This window comes from Mercenaria mercenaria, chromosome 1 (genome assembly GCF_021730395.1).
Source record: "Mercenaria mercenaria strain notata chromosome 1, MADL_Memer_1, whole genome shotgun sequence".
NCBI classification, from domain to species: domain Eukaryota; kingdom Metazoa; phylum Mollusca; class Bivalvia; order Venerida; family Veneridae; genus Mercenaria; species Mercenaria mercenaria.
The window spans coordinates 57,259,843-57,279,866 of NC_069361.1; the positions used below are offsets into that span (position 1 = coordinate 57,259,843).

The 20,024-nt window shown below is 35.7% G+C and overlaps 1 protein-coding gene across 2 annotated transcripts in view; it reads right to left on the minus strand.

Annotated features, from left to right (window-relative positions):
* Positions 1-528: 528 nt before the first annotated feature.
* Positions 529-20,024, minus strand: part of LOC123566345 (dipeptidyl peptidase 3-like) — a 51,588-nt gene continuing 32,092 nt past the window's right edge. The window contains exons 13-18 of one of the 2 annotated variants that reach the window (XM_053548742.1): positions 18,490-18,552; positions 17,439-17,563; positions 12,665-12,802; positions 8,510-8,672; positions 4,246-4,411; positions 529-3,766 (exon numbers count right to left, since the gene is read on the minus strand). In XM_053548742.1, the coding sequence (XP_053404717.1) occupies positions 3,630-3,766; positions 4,246-4,411; positions 8,510-8,672; positions 12,665-12,802; positions 17,439-17,563; positions 18,490-18,552 (792 nt within the window). In that variant the 3' untranslated portion in view covers positions 529-3,629. Of the gene's footprint in view, positions 3,767-4,245; positions 4,412-8,509; positions 8,673-12,664; positions 12,803-17,438; positions 17,564-17,601; positions 17,727-18,489; positions 18,553-20,024 lie in introns of both variants that reach the window. The other variant, XM_053548739.1, reaches the window with a different exon arrangement.

Here is a 20,024-nt window from a genome sequence, read left to right on the forward strand (position 1 = left end):
AAACCATGCATGGTACATTCATGGACCACATGATGTATTATCACTAAACTTGGTATTCACGATATTTGCAAGTTCACTTTGTAATTATATGTTTTTATTAGTTTCGGCCAGAGTCCTTGAAAACTGTAGGAGTTATTGTAATAATATCGCAAAATACAGCAGTTAGTTAAATTTCAAAGGGACATTACTCTTAGACAAGGCATGGTACATTCACATCGTGCCAACATGTACAAGTTCAATTCATAGTTATCTAGCTCTGTAAGTTTGGTCCATGTTCCTTGAAAACTGTAGGAGTTAACCAGTCAAGGCTAATATAACTGTATTGCATGATATATAACATTCTGTAAAACTGCAATGGGTCATAACTCTTAAACCAGGCAAGGTGCATTCATGTTCTGACAATATGCACAAGTTCACTTCATAGTCACACTTTCCTGTAAGTTTGGGGATGGACAGACGGATGAAAGGACAAAGTGGCAACTATATACCCTCTCAAAAATTTTCGGGGAGAATAAAAATCTAACACAATGAAAATCAATATTTACTCTGTTAATTGTGATAGTCACATGACATAAAAAATCTTTTTAATTATTAGATATTATTTCGTATTATACATAATTCTGTCTTTCATATCAATCAAGTGAAACAAATCTGACAAAAACACAGTATGTTCAGGTGCAAGGTTTTAAAAAAAGTCAAAACATAATCTACCTAACAACTCATAAATAAAATAAAAATTCATTTGACAAATTAAGTTGTCTTCTGCTGCTCTACCCCTTTTATGCAGCATTCTGTGTTTTTATCTACTGCAAACTGGTTTCTTGCTTTTATATCGTGATTTAACAGTCAACAACCTTATTCTACTGTTCACAATTTATGATTCTTAGCTGGTTATCTGATTAATTCTGAAAAAGTCAAGCCTGATCCGAAAGCTAGGAAGCGAACGCTCTCCTGTCCATTAATGCTGGCCTGACTTATATTGAAACTTTTTTTTATTATTGTAAATTTTTTTCAAAAATTCGAGCAAATATCAAAAATATAAATGACAAATATATGAAAGAAAAATATTAAGAAAGACAAGAACAAAATTCAAAATGTTTCAAAATGATAAAGCTAGGAACCAGTATTTTAGCAGCTTGTTTTAACGTATAAATAATTTTATGGATTTCATAGCTGCCATTTCATTACTATTTAATAGAATATTTACAACCTCTTCTGTTTTAATATTACTCTAACATTATATTTATCAGTTCTGTACACAGCTTCAGATGTCTTGAAAACAAATAGTATGTATCTTAATGTAAATGTGCATTACAACACTATTCTAGTCAAAGCATGCAAAAGCCCACATGCTGAAAGAAAACAACAATAAGTCACAGGTTAAACAAGACATTTGTCCATAGGACACAGGTGCCCCCAACTGACTGTCACAGTATGGTCATATGTTACTTGCAAGATTAAACAAACTTTCATATTACTCTCATTGTTCAGAAATCAGAACTGTAAACTATCTGTCTACAGGATGATATTACAATTAAAACAAACAAAAATACCTTGGCATGACGGGAGAAGGATACTACAAGAAAAGGGGACACAATTTTGTATGCTGTGTATATTTCACTCAGGCTACTCCCTAGTGGAATTATTCCGCAAACATATAAACTCATCGTATTGTTTTGATATGCTAAAACATGGTTTTGCTATAGATCAACATTTCATTTTACATGTCTTTTATTCATGTCAAAAGTCTCCCTGTTTTGAAACAAACTGGTGAGCTAGATAAATAGCATTGTCTGACCAGAAGTGCTGAGCACTGCTTACAGTTTAACTATGATTACTTAAATGATATAACTGCTGTTAAAACCACCACATTTAGACCCTTTTGGGATTTGTTTATCATATGCTGTGTTCAATTATGTCCATTTTATACTATGTCTGGCACTGGATTCGTGATGAAACTCTGATGATAATAATCAACTTGCTCTTTCTGAAAACAGTTGTTTGCTTTTGACTGGAATTAATTACTACCATTAGTTCCTTGCAATCTTTTAATGTGATAATTAATATAATAAAGCATGGTCTAGCACAATTATAAACAATAACTGCAATGTAAGGTGAAAGTACTACTTTAATTGAGAAATAAGAGAGATAAATAGGCATTTTGTTCTCAAAGAAAGGCATATTATGTTGTTTTTGTCGGAAAGAAAATTATGGAGAGCAATTTTAATTGATTAACATTAATAACAACTCCTGTTTTTTCTGTCTACTATTCTCTACTATCCATGTTTTGCAATTTTATACATATTTTCTATCTGGTGGTGAAAATGATAATAACGATGTTATTATTTAAGAAAACACAGTAAAAACTTGTGTCAAATTAACATTTCCCTAAAGTTTAACATGTCGTCCAGTATTCCGAGTATATTTTATAATATTCCTTTATGGCCATGAAAATTAATCTGCTTCAAGGTATTAAAGTGCTTTTTTTTTTTCATTAAAATTATGAGAAAAAACTGGACTTTGAAAATCTGAAGGTCTGAATTTCAGTGTTTTTACAGTAATTCAATTACTGTTTAATTCTGAGATTTCAATTCAATTTAAATTTTGCATTGCAACAGTAAAAGATTTCTCTCATTTCAAGGAAAAATTAAATATAACATAGTGTCATCAGTTGAAATGTACTATCAACCATGCCATAAGAATAGCAAACGTGAATATTATGCAACTGTTGTGGAGACAAGATGCAACTGAGTTATGATAGAGATATACAACATGCTAGGAAACCCATTACCATATCACTCAGTTAAATGAAATGATTCTCTCTCAGGTCAAGCTACATCTGTTTTTTTATATGTTCAAAATTTACTTGGTTTTATTACAAATCATAAAACAGAGATTACTATTTTTTTTATGATATATTGTTTAATACAGAGAGAAAAAATTCATTATGTATATATATTTTATCAAAAGTGAAAAACATATAAATGATGAAAAACTACAGCTGAAACTTAGTATCTCAAATCTGAAGGAAGCAAGCCTTTAAATTCAAGACAGCTGAAATTTTACTTAACATGGGTACTTGATGCAGGTATTTTTGCTTACTGTTTTGCCATAGCCTCATATACATGTATACAGGACATAACACATTTCATACTTAAAATACTAGAAGATTTGCAATGCATTTTATTCATTTTTAACTTATTTCATATTTGTGAGCAAAAATCAAGTATTTATGTATGTAGCAAACTTTTTAATTCAATATGTCAAGCTATAAATATTCAGTTATTTGAGTGATGTAACTTAAAACTCATTTGACACAACCGAAAACAAAGTATGACAAATCTGACTTACACCAAGTTAAATATACACGCAATAATAAGGAATATTTGATGGGAATAAAGAATTTCTTCGGGACACAAGTAAGATTAAGACACCAAGTTTCCACTATACACTAAAAACCTACTGAGGTATTACAACAGAAAGTGATAGCTGTTATTCAGATTTCAATGAAAAAGTTGCTGTTTTTTTTTCCACCTGATTTCCTTCATCTATATTTTCAGTTTATATGTTCCCGTTCCCCTCAGTTTTTGTATCTCATTCACTAGCTGTACAGTTTTTGCTGTATTCTTCTACTCGAAGTATGGTTTATCTTTCTGCCAGAGTTCCTGTATGATCTCATCAACATCAGTGGATGGAAATCTGTCAACCCATGACTGGATAAGACCTGCTGGGCTTGCTTCATAGCTCTGTAGACCTATACTGCCATCTGTAATGAAACACAATAATCAGCTTACAACATGAAAAGCCTGTTTTCTACAATATACAAGAGACTGGACCATCGAAGCCCTTAATTGATGATAAAGCAAACTAAATAAACTATGTAGTGATCAGTGTCTTGGGTCTGTATTCAACCATGTTTTAACTCAAAATTTTGACGTTAATCTCAAAAGATTCAAGTTTCTGTAACATCTCTTTTAAGACATCTGTACAAATGAAAAATAGCTGAGCAGACCTTTTAGCTGCTAAAGGAAACATCCTTGCAAAGTTTTGTGAAAAACAGCAACCATTTAATACCAACAAAGAGTACTGAAAATTTATCATTTTACAGTCAAATTCTACACTTCAGACTTAAAGCACTGATAAATACAAGCCCTTATTTACTAGAACACTATTTTTCACTGATTTTATTGATACTTTATTTGCAAGTATATGCAGTGAAGAAGAACAAATTCTACATGTACAAACCTTCACATAAAGATGTATTATGCTGAACAAACATTTTCCTCGGTTGTTTTCTTGCAAGAACAATTTCTCGGAGAGAGATGAAATGTGGTTCCTCATTATCATGAACATCTGAGTATGTATCATACATCTTCTTGCCTGCTTCTACATCAGCAGTCGCTTTGTAAACCTGACAATTCATCCGTATTCCATTTTACATCAAGAATGTACATACAGTACAATAATATCAGTGTTAAATTATTTTTAAGGTATCCATAAATAAGTTTAATAGTGTGTCACTAACATTGCTTAACAAGAGGACCATGATGGTCCTGAATCGCTCACCTCTTCCCACATGATCCAGTTTTGAGTATGACATCGTTTTTTCTATTATTTGACATAGTGACCTAGTTTTTGAGCTCATGTGACCCAGTTTTGAACTTTATCTAGATATTATCAAGATAAAAATTCTGACCAACTTTCATGAAGATCCATTGAAAAATATGGTCTCTAGAGAGGTCACAAGGTTTTTCTATTATTTGACCTATTGACCTAGTTTTTAAGGCACGTGACCCAGTTTCAAACTTGACCTAGATATCATCAAGGTGAACATTCTGACCAATTTTCATGAAGATCCATTCAAGGGTATGGCCTCTAGAGAGGTCACAAGGTTTTTCTATTTCAAGACCTACTGACCTAGTTTTTGATTGCAGTTGACCCAGTTTCAGACCTGGCCTAGATATCATCAAGATAAACATTCAGACCAACTTTCATACAGATCCCATGAAAAATATGGCCTCTAGAGAGGTCACAACGTTTTTTCATTATTTGACCTACTGACCTACTTTTTGATGGCACGTGACCCACTTTCAAACTTGACCTAGATATCATCAAGATGAACATTCTGACCAATTTTCATGGAGATCCATTCACAAGTATGGCCTCTAGAGAGGTCACAAGGCTTTTCTATTTTTAGACTTACTGACCTAGTTTTTGAACGCACATGACCCTGTTTCGAACTTGACCTAGATATCATCAAGATGAACATTCAGACCAACTTTCATGAAGATCCATTGAAAAATATGGCCTTTAGAGACGTCACAAGGTTTTTCTATTATTTGACCTACTGACCTAGTTTCTGACGGCACGTGACCCACTTTCGAACTTGATCTAGATATCATCAAGATAAACATTCAGACCAACTTTCATACAGATCCCATGGAAAATATGGCCTCTAGAGAGGTCACAAGGTTTTTCTATTATTTGACCTACTGACCTAGTTTTTGAAGGCACATGACCCACTTTCAAACTTGATTTAGATATCATCAAGGTGAACATTCTGACCAATTTTCATGAATATTTGATGAAATATATGGCCTCTAGAGAGGTCACAAGGTTTTTCTATTTTTAGACCTACTGACCTAGTTTTTGACCGCACGTGACCCAGTTTCGAACTTGACCTAGATATAATCAAGAAGAACATTCAGACCAACTTTCATACAGATCCCATGAAAAATATGGCCTTTAGAGAGGTCACAAGGTTTTTCTATTATTTGACCTACTGACCTAGTTTTTGATGGCACGTGACCCAGTTTCGAACTTGACCTAGATATCATCAAGGTGAACGTTCTGACCAATTTTCATGAAGATCTTGTGAAATATATGGCCTCTAGAAAGGTCACAAGGCATTTCTATTTTTAGACCTACTGACCTAGTTTTTGAGGGCACGTGACCCAGTTCCGAACTTGACCTAGATATCATCAAGGTGAACGTTCTGACCAATTTTCATGAAGATCTTGTGAAATATATGGCCTCTAGAGAGGTCACAAAGTTTTTCTATTTTTAGACCTACTGACCTAGTATTTGAAGGCACGTGACCCAGTTTCGAACTTGACCTAGATATCATCAAGGTGAACATTCTGACAAATTTTCATGAAGATCCATTGAAAATTATGGCCTCTAGAGAGGTCACAAGGTTTTTCTATTTTTAGACCTACTGACCTAGTTTTTGATGGCACGTGACCCAGTTTCGAACTTGACCTAGAATTTACCAAGTTGAACATTCTGACCCATTTTCATAAAGATCCCATGAAAAATGTGACCTCTAGAGATGTCACAAGGAAAAGTTTACGCACGCACGGACGGATGCACGGATGACGGACGCTGCGCGATCACAAAAGCTCACCTTGTCACTTCGTGACAGGTGACCTTAAAATTGCTGTACAATACAATCTTTTCAAAGTGATATCAAAGAGAAGATCAAAATTTGTTCACAGTACAGAGGCTGAGCCTTAGCACAGGTTAATTTACTAAGGAATTATTCTACTAAAGTGTTGTTAAGGGATTACACTGTATATATTATCCAACAAACAACCTTACTTGCATGGACATACTAAAGATGTTAAATTTTTAGCCGGATACTTCAAATATCAAGAGACTGTAGGATATTTCTACTCGACTTGACGTAAATCTAATTATTTTGCAACCACATAAAATATGTTCTCTAAATAATATCATACCGTAATTGCTTGCTTTTAGCTTCTGGTTTTCAAAGTCATTTTAGAGAACATGCATTGTAACAAATCAAATTTACAAGGAGTTAAGACCAACATTTGAATTTTGTGTTAAGGAGTTGATTTTATCTACCTTATTGTAGATTACTATGGTAGCTAGCAGTGTGAAGATGTTTCTCTCACGTTTTTTACAGTGTAAAGATCTTTCTAGTATGTTTATAACAGTATGAAGGTGTTCCGCCTACATGTATGTTTCTATCTGCATGAGATGTTTCTAGTATGTTTCTAACAATGTAACAAGAGCACCGCCTTGCGGGTGCCGACGCTCATCTGATTTTTTTTGTGTAATAGAAATATTGTCCTACCCATGATTTTCTAAGTCTAAAAAGGGCCATCATTCTTGCAAAAAGCAGGACAGAGTTATGTTTCTTGACGTACAGTGTCCACTTATGATGGTGAAAAACTGTTGCAAGTTTTAAAGCAATAGCTTTGATAGTTTATGAGAAAAGTTGACTTAAACATAATACTCAACCAAGAAAATGATTTTTTAAGTCCAAAAGGGGCAATAATTATTGCAAAAAGCAGGATGGAGTTACGCTGCTTGCTGTACAGGGTCAGCTTATGATGGTGAACAAGTGTTGCAAGTTTCAAAGCAATAGCTTTGATAGTTTAAGAGAAAAAGTTGACCTAAACATAAAACTGAACTAAGAAATCTGATATTTTCTAAGTCCAAAAGGGGCCATAAATCTTGCAAAAGGCAGGATGGAGTTATGTTTCTTCCTGTACATGGTCAACTTATGATGGTGAACAAGTGTTGCAAGTTTTAAAGCAATAGCTTTGATAGTTTAGGATAAAAGCTGACCTAAACATAAAACTTAACCAAGAAAACTGATTTTCTAAGTCCAAAAGGGGCAATAAATCTTGCAAAAAGCAAGATGGAGTTATGTTTCTTGATGTACAGGGTCTGCTTATGATGGTGAACAAGTATTCCAAGTTTCAAAGCAATAGCTTTGATAGTTTGGGAGAAAAGTCGACCTAAACATAAAACTTAACCAAGAAATGTGATATTTTCTAAGTACAAAAGGGGCCATAAATCTTGCAAAAAGCAAGATGGAGTTATGTTTCTTGCTATACAGGGTCAGCTTATGATGGTGAAAAAGTATTCCAAGTATCAAAGCAATAGCTTTGATAGTTTAGGAGAAAAGCTGACCTAAACATAAAACTTAACCAGGCAACGCCGACGCAGACACCGACGCCGACAACCGCTCAAGTGATGACAATAACTCATCATTTTTTTTTCAAAAAATCAGATGAGCTATAAATGTCTCTCACATGTTTCTAACAGTGTAAGTATGTTTCTTCTATGTTTCTAACAGAGTGAAGACATATGTTGTATGTTTCTAACAGTGTAAAGATGTTTCTTCTATGTTTCTAATAGAGTGAAGACATATGTTGTATGATTCTAACAGTGTAAAGTGTCTCTCATGTTTCTAACAGTGTAAAGATGTTTCTTCTATGTTTCTAACAGAGTGAAGACATATGTTGTATGTTTCTAACAGTGTAAAAGTGTCTCTCATGTTTCCAACAGTGTAAAGATGTTTCTTCTATGTTTCTAACAGAGTGAAGACATATGTTGTATGTTTCTAACCGTGTAAAAATGTCTCTCATATTTCTAACAGTGTAACGATATTTCTCAAATTATTAGCAATTTGATGAATGCTTTTCAAATTTCAAATTGCAAAACCAAATACGTCACATGAAGTGAGTCATTATACCTGTAATTTTCTCAGGAAATCACCTATGGCTGGTTTACCGACAGAGAGGATCTTTGACCTGTCAAGGGTAATACGGATATCTGGGTTGCCATCTTCACCAGTGATCTTCTTAACTGTCACCAAGTCTTCACCAGCTTCTAACAGTACACGCAGTATCACAAACCTGCATTATGAATAACATCTTATCATTTCAATAATACAATAGAGTTTAGTAAATTTAGCAGCTGAACAGCTAACGATCTGAAGTCAACTAAGCAACTGATGCTCCTAAATTTAAACTGAAATTTAACTCACAGCTTCTTCTGGATATAATTAAAGCTGCAGCAACAACACAAGAAAATACTTGTAAAACTGATTGATGACTCCCCACCCCGCAACCCTGTAATTGGTAAAACCAAGATGCTCCCTATGTAGGATTATTGCACACTAAAAGCACAGAAGCAGACTTAACCTACTGGGCAAATACGTCATCTTAGTAGTGAAGCTTCCAAAGAACCTCTTAGAACTCCAGCGAGTAGTTGCTGAGAAAATGCATGCAAAAGATATGTGCCTCTGAGTGAAACATGAAGATAATATGCACATCTCCTCTTAAGAGTGAAGCTTCCAATGAATTTTCACTGAATTCCAGCCAAAGGTTGCTGAGAAATACTCTGGACAAGGATGGCACTATCGTTTACTAAATAAATGTTGAATAATCAAAGGGCAATAACTCAGTTAACTAGATGCCCAAGGGCAACATGTCGAGCCCGCCAAAAGGACTGGGAGTTGCATACGACACCCTTTCTCATTGAGGGGCAAACATTAATGCCAAATAAAACAAGAGCTGTCTCCATAGGATGACATATGCCCCGGATGGCACTTTGAATGAGTTATGGCCGATGTTAGAGTTTAGGACCTTTGACCTACAGAGCTGGGTCTTGCGCGCGACACGTCGTCTTACTGTGCCACACATTCATGCGTAGTTATTTTAAAATCCATGTATGAATGACAAAGATATGGACCGGACACGCCCATCAATGCACTATCATGAAAAATGACCTTTAACGTCTAAGTGTGACCTTGACCTTTGAGCTACGGACCTGGGTCTTGCGCGCGACATGTCGTCTTACTGTGGTACACATTCATGCCAAGTTATTTGAAAATCCATCCATGGTTGACAAAGATATGGACCGGACACGCCCATCAATGCACCATCCTTTAATGTCTAAGTGTGACCTTGACCTTTGAGCTACGGACCTGGGTCTTGCGCGCGACACGTCGTCTTACTGTGGTACACATTCATGCCAAGTTATTTGAAAATCCATCCATTAATGACAAAGATATTGACCGGACACGAAAATTGCGGACAGACTGACAGACTGACAGACCGACAGACTGACAGACCGACAGACGGACAGACGGTTCAAAAACTATATGCCTCCCTTCGGGGGCATAAAAAGAGATTGCAAAAACTTACAATGAAAGTTATTTATAGTAACAATAAAGACAAGAAAATCTTGTGCATAATGGTGAACAATTGTGCCATCAAGTAACATCAAAATCCCTCCTTGCATGAAAAGAAATGCTCCAGACAAAGTCATTCTTGTATCTGATTTTTGACCTCTAAGTGTGACCCTGACCTTAGACCTAGGGATATGGTTCTTGCGCAAAACACTCTGTCTCATGGTGGTGAACATTTGTGCCAAGTTACATCAAAATCCCTCCATGCATGAAGAAGAAATGCTCCGGACAAAGTTTTTATTCTTGTATCCTTTGACCTCTAAGTGTGACCACGACCTTAGATTTAGGGACCTGGTTCTTGCGCACGACACTCAGTCTCATGATGGTGAACAATTGTGCCAAGTTACATCAAAATCCCTCCATGCATGAAGAAGAAATGCTCCGGACAAAGTCATTATTGAATTTGACCTTTGACCTCTAAGTGTCACCTTGACCTTTGAGACAGGAACCTGTGGTTTGTGCAAGACACTCCCTCTCCCTGAGGTTAACATGCATGCCAAATATAAACAAGATTGCTCCATGCATGTCGAATTTATGGTCTGGAAAAACAAATCCGAACGAACGGACGGACGCACACACGATGGGACACACGCACATACACCGAACAGCCATTTGGACGACTATGTCTTTGTTCCGCAAGGGGCCTCGACAAAAATCTACAGACTGGAACATGAAGATAATATTCACATCTCCTCTTATGAGTGAAGTTTCCTATGAATTTTCACTGAATTCCATCCAAAGGCTGCTGAGAAATACTCCAGACAAGGATGGCAATAGAATAATCAAAGGGCAATAACTCGGTGAATCATCATCCAACAGAACATGAAGACAATATGTGCATTTCCTCTTGGGAGTGAAGCGTTCTATGAAGTTTTGCTGAATTCCAGTGAGTGGCTGCTGAGGAATACTACAGACAAGAAATGGTGCTACAGTACACTAATGCAGAAGGGCAATAATTTAGGTAAACTAGATACCCATGGGCAACATGTCAAGCTCGCCCTCTGACCCATAACTGTGATCTTGACCTTTGAGACATAGTCAGTCTCAATGAGTTAAACATTCATGCAAAATATAAACCAGATTCCTCAATGCATGTCAAAGTTATGGGCTGGATAAGATCTGATATGACCTTTGACCTCCAACTGTGAACTTGACCTTCGAGATAGGAACCTGGGGTTTGCGCAAGACACTACGTCTCACTGAGGTTAACGTTCATGCCAAATATAAACAAGATTCCTCAATGCATGTCAAAGTTATGGGCCAGACAAGATCTGACATGACCTTTGACCTCCAACTGTGACCTTGACCTTTAAGATAGGAACCTGGGGTTTGCACATGACACTCCGTTTCACTGAGGTTAACATTCATGCCAAATATAAGCAAGATTACTCCATGCATGTCAAAGTTATTATCCAGACAAACAAATCCGGACGGACTGACACACGCACATACACCGGACAGACATTTGGACAACTATGTCTTCGCATCCGCAAGCGGGCTCGACAAAAAGCATCGAACAGAAACATGAAGATAACATAGGTATCTCCTCTTGGGAGTGAAGCTTCCAATGAAGTTTTGCCAAATTCCAGCCAGTGGTTGCTTAGAAAATACTCTGGACAAAATTTGCTGGACGGATGAATGGACAGATGATGCAGCAACATATATGCTTTCCCTTTTGGGGAGTATAAAAATATTGGTCATCCAATGAGGAAAAATAATCTATCACTAAACATGATTCATAACCCCTAAAATCAGCTTCTTTGAAGTGACATTTGCCTAAAAAGAACTGCTTTAAATGTAGAACTTTAAATTCCTCTCAGAGCTGATGTAGTTACAGTAATACTGTGTTAAAATATCTGAAAAATTTAGTATAAAAGGGAGAGAATTCTGAAATCATACTTCCTGTATTTGCGGTGTCTCAGTGTAGTAAGTTATAACATCACAATAGTTGAGGCAAAACTAATTTTCTTGAATCTAATCATGTATATTTGTTTTTGTAAGGTATAACATCACATGGTCAAAATTAAAGGTCAAACAGTGACCTTCCAGCTTTTCCTGACTAAGGAAGATCCTGCATGCATGCACCTACAGGCATTATTTAATGCACAGGCAGGCATCTGGGTAGAACCACTGACCTTCTATAAGACAACTCCTCCCTTGAAAAACTTCTACATCCCAAACTAGGTTTCCAACTTACAGTAATGAGAGGCAAGTGATTGAAGTCGGCAACATTAACTAGTCAATCACAAAAGCCACAAAAAAAAAAATTAAGTACAAAAATGAAGATAACTGAAATAACAATTCAAAATCAGGTTATGCATCATGCTCTCTACTTATCCCCTCATTGTCATGTATCATTATATCCAGTTACATTAAATTCCATACAAAATCTAAAATCACTGACTTAACTGTGCTGTCAAGTTTATTCAAAATCCAACAATCTGCTTCATGGAGACAGTCAAAATTTATTATAAAATTTAATTCAGTTCATATGGTAACATTATCAATCTAAGAGTGAAAATTTCACTACAAGAAATTTGTCTTCCTAATAATACCACTAGAGAGATTAGTTTTTCTCAAAGAATTGCTATTAAAACAATACATTATCCACTGACATTAAATTTTAATGGTATAAGGACAAATATTTTGTCTAACCTTGCATTCATATGTGCTTGTCTCCATGCGCGTGTCTCGGGAGAGTAGAATTCTAGAGCAAGCAGACCAGCACGCACCATGTTCAGCCAGTTTATATATATAATGTCATCACCATCCTTTTCCTCATGACCAAATATCCTGTAAAAATAATGGGAACTTGGGATGTTTTTTTCTTCCTGCACTACTGACATACTTTTTATCCTGTTAAAATGTTATTCACACAGATAGCTATGCATGCTTGTTATATACTGATATTTTGAAAACCCATCTCTATCATCCTACTTGTGCGACATTTTTACAATTACTGTCTGTAATATAAAACAGGTTACATGTTCAACTGAGCTTTTTCAGCTCTATGGAGGCCAAAAAGTGTTCAAGTCATTTTTCTGTTATTTTATCTCCTTGCATTATAAAGTCTCCATGTTCAGTTCTGATGGTGTGGAGATAAAATAACAGCGGGAAAAACAGAACTATTTGTTAAACCAGAATGTTGAAGCCCAAAGGGCAACAATGTCGAGCCCATTATTTGTTGACACACCAACTGAATGACTTGAACATTTCAGCCCATTAAAACAAGTTTCATTTCAATATCTTGACCCAAACTAAAGTTATTTAACAGAAATGATCATCCACACACAAAAATCTTTACCAGATAGAGATAGGTCAAAACAAGATTTCCTCATGTCAAAGTTATGGGCCAAACAAGATCTGACATGACCTTTGACCTTCAACTGTGACCCTGACCTTTGAGATAGGAACCTGGGGTTTGCACATGCCACTCTGTCTCATTGAGGTTAACATATAAACAAGATTGCTCCATGCATGTCAAATCTATGATCTGGACAAACAAATCCATTTGGACGACGATGTCTTCGCTTCGCTTCCACAAGCCGGCTCGACAAAAACAAGTACCACTTATCAAAAGGCCTTATGCCTGCTGGAGGAAATTGTCTTGAACTGTCACAGGAGTGACAAATAATACCCCCACAATACGGCCTTGTCACAGAAGTAAATTTTAAGTAACTAGGTAAAAAAATTGGTGGTTTGTAGCCAAAGTCGAACTTGACCTGTATTTTATGATGTTACACCTGTGTATCAAAAATTATTTAAATTTGTCAAGCCTTTCATGAGTTATTGGCTGGAAACCATGAGTTTGGCAAATTTTAAGTTGAAAAGGGGCCACAATTGTGTCAAAAAATGGTGGTTTGTAGGCAAAGTTTAACTTGACCTCTATTTTATGATGTTACACCTGTGTAATAAAATTTATTTAAATCTGTCAAGCCTTTCATGAGTTATTGGCCGGAAACCATGAGTTAGGCAAATTTTAAGTTGGAAAGGGGCCAGAACTATGTCAAACAAGAGCACCGCCTTGCGGGTGCTGACGCTCATCTGATTTTTTTTGTATAATAGAAATATTGTCCTACCCATGATTTTCTAAGTCTAAAAAGGGCCATCATTCTTGCAAAAAGCAGGATAGAGTTATGTTTCTTGACGTACAGCGTCCACTTATGATGGTGAAAAACTGTTGTAAGTTTTAAAGCAATAGCTTTGATAGTTTATGAAAAAAGCTGACATAAACAGAATACACAACCAAGACAACTGATTTTTCTAAGTCCAAAAGGGGCAATAATTATTGCAAAAAGCAGGATGGAGTTATGTTTCTTGATGTACAGGGTCAGCTTATGATGGTGAACAAGTGTTGCAAGTTTCAAAGCAATAGCTTTGATAGTTTAAGAGAAAAAGTTGACCTAAACATAAAACTTAACCAAGAAATCTGATATTTTCTAAGTCCAAAAGGGGCCATAAATCTTGCAAAAAGTAGAACAGAGTTATGTTTCTTGCTGTACAGGGTCAGCTTATGATGGTGAACAGGTGTTGCAAGTTTTAAAGCAATAGCTTTGATAGTTTAGGAGAAAAGCTGACCTAAACATAAAACTTAACCAAGAAAACTGATTTTCTAAGTCCAAAAGGGGCAATAATTCTTGCAAAAAGCAGGATGGAGTTATGTTTCTTGATGTACAGGGTCAGTTTATGATGGTGAACAAGTGTTGCAAGTTTCAAAGCAATAGCTTTGATAGTTTAGGAGAAAAGTTGACCTAAACATAAAACTTAAGCAAGAAATCTGATATTTTCTAAGTACAAAAGGGGCCATAAATCTTGCAAAAAGCAGGATGGAATTATGTTTCTTGATGTACAGGGTCAGCTTATGATGGTGAACAAGTGTTGCAAGTTTCAAAGCAATAGCTTTGATAGTTTATGAGAAAAGCTGACCTAAACATAAAACTTAACCAGGCAACACCGACGCTGATCAAGTGATGACAATAACTCATCATTTTTTTTCAAAAAATCAGATGACCTAAAACTGGTGGTTTGTAGGCAAAGTTGAACTTGTCCTGTATTTTATAATGTTACACCTGTGTACCAAAATTTATTTAAATCTGTCAAGCCTTTCATGAGTTACTGTCATGAAACCATGAAAACCAACAGACTGAACGATAGACAAACCGACCGACAAGCTCACTCCCATATACCCCCCTAAACTGCATTTGTGGGGGTATAATTATAAACCAGGAAGTCATCTGCACAACATTTTTTTCTTGCAAAAAGGCAGAGGTACAGTCAGCATAGGCTTCACAACTACAATAAAGGCAAAAAACTTGTAAAGGCTCTGGGTTCAAGTCCGAGTTCCATCATTATAGAATATGATATAAAGAGTGAAATAAATCTGTGTTCAGTTTGATTAAGTACAAATACTGGAGTATTTAAAACTTGTATTTTCCCTGGATTTTCTACTGCTTGGTAAGGTCGGAGCTTATGTAGGCTCAAAAGCTTGGTCTACAGGCTGACTGACCGGCCGACATCTCCAAAACAATATACCCCAACCTTCTTCAAAAGTGGGGCATAAAAATGAAATGGAATTTTACTTGTTCATCTGGTTATATAATTTCATTCTCTGACTCAGTCCATGGAAATTAATGATTCAACAATAACTGAATATAACACAGTGTTTTTATTTTTCACTTATATTCATGAACAGTGGTTCTTGCATATTTAGAAATACATTTTTGTATTGTGAATAATAAGTGGTATTATGAAACCAAATTAAAATAAAAACAAGAGGGCCATGATGGCCCTATATTGCTCACCTGAGTTTAGTTGTTTGCTTAAACAAAATTCTTTGCTTAAGTTTCTCTAACAAAAACTAGGTGAGTAGGTCATGGTAAATATTATTCAAGATAACTACTGAAATCTGTTTAAAAATTAAACTGGTGGTCCAAATTTCTTTGCTTAGCTTCAAAAACAAGAAGTAGGTCAGTAGTTCAGGGTTAAGAATATCAAAGATGAGTATTGAAATCGGTATCAAAAGTTATAAACGTGGTCCAAATTTCTATGCTGTACCTTCAAAAACAAGGAAGTAGGTCAGTAGGTCATGATTAAGACAATTCAAGATGAATATTGAAATCTGTATCAAACATTATGCTTGTGGTCCAAATTTCTTTGCCACTGCTTCAAAAACAAGTAAGTCTATATAAAACAAGGCACCACCTGGGCGTGGCCTATATTGACCCCAGGGTCATAATTTGAACAATCTTGGTACAGAACCATTAGCGCATAATACTTACTAAATATCTAAGCTCTGGGCCTTATGGTTTAAGACAAGAATTTTTTGAAGGTTTTTAAAGGTTTTTCCCTGTACAAGTCTATTTAAACACCCCCACCTCCAGCCCGGGTGGGGCCATATTTGACCCCAGGGGATAATTTGAAGAATCTTGGTAGAAGACCACTAGATGACGCTACATACCAAATATCAAAGCCCTAGGCCCTGTGGTTTTTGATAAGAAGTTCTTCAAAGTTTTTCCCTATAAAAGTCTATATAAACCATGTGATCCCCGGGGCGGGGCAATATTTGAACCTAGGGTAATAATTTGAACAAACTTGGTAGATGACCACTAGATGATGCTACATACCAAATATCAAAACCCTAAGCCCTGTGGTTTTGGACAAGAAGATTTTCAAAGTTTTTCCCAATATAAGTCTATATAAACCATGTGACCCCAGGGGCGGGGTCATATTTAACCCTAGGGGGATAATTTGAAAAATCTTGGTAGAGGACCACTAGATGATGCTACATACCAAATATCAAAGCCCTAGGACCTGTGGTTTTGGACAAAAAGATTTTCAAAGTTTCCCTATACATGTCTATGTAAACCTGTGACCCCGGGGCGGGGCCATATTTGACCCTAGGGGATAATTTGAACAATCTTGGTAGAACACCACTAGATGATGCTAAGTACCAAATATAAAAGCCCTATGACCTGTGGTTTTGGCCAAGAAGATTTTTAAAGTTTTTCCTTTCGGTTGCCATGGCAACCAGAGTTCTGTATGAAATTCAATTCTTTGAAAAATTTTGAAAGGAGACCATCCAAGGAACATCTCTGTGAAGTTTCATCAAAATTGGCCTGGTGGTTTAGGAGGAGATGTTATTTAAAGAAAAGTGTGGACAGATGGACGACAGACGCCAGACGGATGCCAGATGGTGAGCCATCACACCCTGAGCACTTTGCTCAGGTGAGCTAAAAACCCAACAAAGTCCTATTCATTAATATTTAAAATAGAAATTCCAAGAACTCAATGTCCCCATGAAAAAGCTGAAACCACACAGATCTATTGCAACAAAATTAAATTAAATGTCTTTAAAAAAAAATGCAAAGCCCCACTGGCTGAAAAAAATTAGTGAAAGCAATATTTTCTGATATACTGTGCAGTAGTTTACCTTAGAGCATCAGTGGACAAGCATAAGTAAATTCCAACACATTCAGCCCTGCATTCCTCGTAAGTTGGAGCTATGGTAGAAAATTTACTCTCCCAAGTCTCCCCAGCCTTGTACCAACTAGTAATCTGTGAAATATCAAACAGTATACAATCTAAAAAATTACCTGAGTGCATCTGTGGACAGACACAAATACAAGCCCACACACTCTGCCCTGCACTCCTCATATGTTGACGCTACAGTGGAAAACTTACTGTCCCATGTCTCTCCAGGCTTGTACCAACTGCCTATCTGTGATATCAAGTTTAAGTCACAAAGAGGAAGACAATGCAGACTAAAGATAAACAATAAACTTGATCAAAGTCAAAGAAATAATAAACGACAGAATTGTGATTGGCTGTTTTCTCATGAAATTATGTACAACCCTATCAGCTTATCAAATGCCTAGATGCTTATCAAGTTAAGGCAAAAGAAAAGGTCACATCTCATTTGCTTCACACAGAATTTAGTGTTCAGATCTGTTTTATTTTTACTGATCTTTGTACCAACATAAATTTGCATAAGAGTACAGTAACTTAGAGTACAGTAAAACTTCACTCGCTCCAGCCACCAGCTAAGAAGGCTGAATCAAACAATTCATGTGGTGCATGTACATTTTTTTTACATTTTCTACGCTAGAACTCGAACATTTTGTTCATCCCTAGTGACTTTAAAGGTGAATTACAATATATGTAAATTTTGAGGTTGTAAAAGGTAGTACACATTCAGATTTTATAAGTAAAACTACCGGGTAGTTCTTATAACTATTACAAGATACACGGAGTTTCTACAAGCTGCCATATCTATCTCTTAGTTATTTCAATGTATACTAAAGAGATAAGAAAGCACTAGTTACTCAATTTTTCATTGGATAGCTGCTGTTTTTGCTGCATGAAAACAAGTTTGATTTAAAGATTCCTCAGATTATAATGGAAGAAGGATAAATACTGAGCAATTCTATTAATTCTGAAGACTGTTCTCTCTAAGCATTTCCACATGCACACATTTAACAAACCTTTTCTCCAGTCTCTGTGTGTTTGACCGACTCGATATCAAAATTAAGTTTTCCATTCTCATCCTACAATAAAGTACAAAACATCACAGATATATCATACAAATATCAGCTCACACCAAGTTTATCTGTTGTACTGACAATATATCTACATTTTATAGTACTTCTTATAGTAACTGCTTGGGGTCACACACTTAGCCAGTGACTAATTTCATACCTTGTATTCCAAATGTTTTCAGTATTCATGATTACTACTTTGTCTAAACTATTTTTCATAATTTGATTTGCCAAACCAAAGAATTTGGAGCAAAAAGAATGCAAGACCAAAAATCTGGAATCATGTGAACTCCATGCATGGAAGACAATCTGTTTCTGATCTTAACAAGAAGAATCTGATCCAAATTAAGTGATAGTCACATCGATACTGTATGGTTCAATAAAATATATATTTATTTGAAAATGGGTTAAAAGCCATTTATCAACAGCATTTGTGTTAGGTAACAGCATTAATGTTCCAATGTTATGTACAAGTAAACCTTGATCTTTCCAGAGAATTGATAATTACCCAATGTGAATTGCTGATGGAGAATGAATGGCTTGTCTGATATAAGTAATTATGTGTACAAATGTTCTAGTCACATATAGATTTAACTGTCATACAGGTAATTATATTTACGTGAGTTTCCATATTAAATATATATTTTACACAAAGGTATATTTATAAACTTATATATTAAGTAATTGTATATTTACTAATTACAACAGAAGAGAGAAAATTGAGTTTAATGATTCCTAATAGTCCCATCTGAACTTGAACATTTCTTATTTGAAAAGAAAAATGTTCCCAGTGTTATAACAAGCTTTTGTCATGCAATATAATTATCATGTTTGATATTTTTGTTCAATTATTTAAAGCATTTGAGAGGAATGAGTTGAGTTTGCACAATACTTTACTTGTACTTTCACACTTCAGATGCCTGTGACATAAGACCCATTATTTCTGATTAGCAAATAATGGTTTTTATTTTTGCGCACGAAGCGTCGTGCGTACTCATGGTTACTGGTGGTGTAATTCATTCGGATGTATTCGTATATTGATAGTGCAAACTTCCGTTTCCGATTTCTTTCAATCTCGTGCTATCCAACGGACAACATCGCTTTTCAAAGTTATAAAAATATCTAAGTAAATCTACGTTATATACCACCCTTCTTGATATAGAATCATGCCGGGCAGAGGCAAAGGCGTGAAGAGGAAAACACGAGCAGCAGATTCTGAAAATTCTAGATTGCTACAGCCAGATCCAGGTAACTCTAATTCAAGTTCTAATGTCATTGATTTTGAGGAAATTATGAGAGTTTCGGGTATTTTACCCGTTCCTAATACAGATGCAAATACTGAACAAAACAATTTGTTTGAAAATAACATTTCGGATGGAAGTAATCAAAATGACGGGTGTGGTGGTAGCGACCAATTTAGGTCAGGTCAAATCTTGCCCGAAACAAATAATGCAGAAATTCTTGAGAGTCCTACACATATG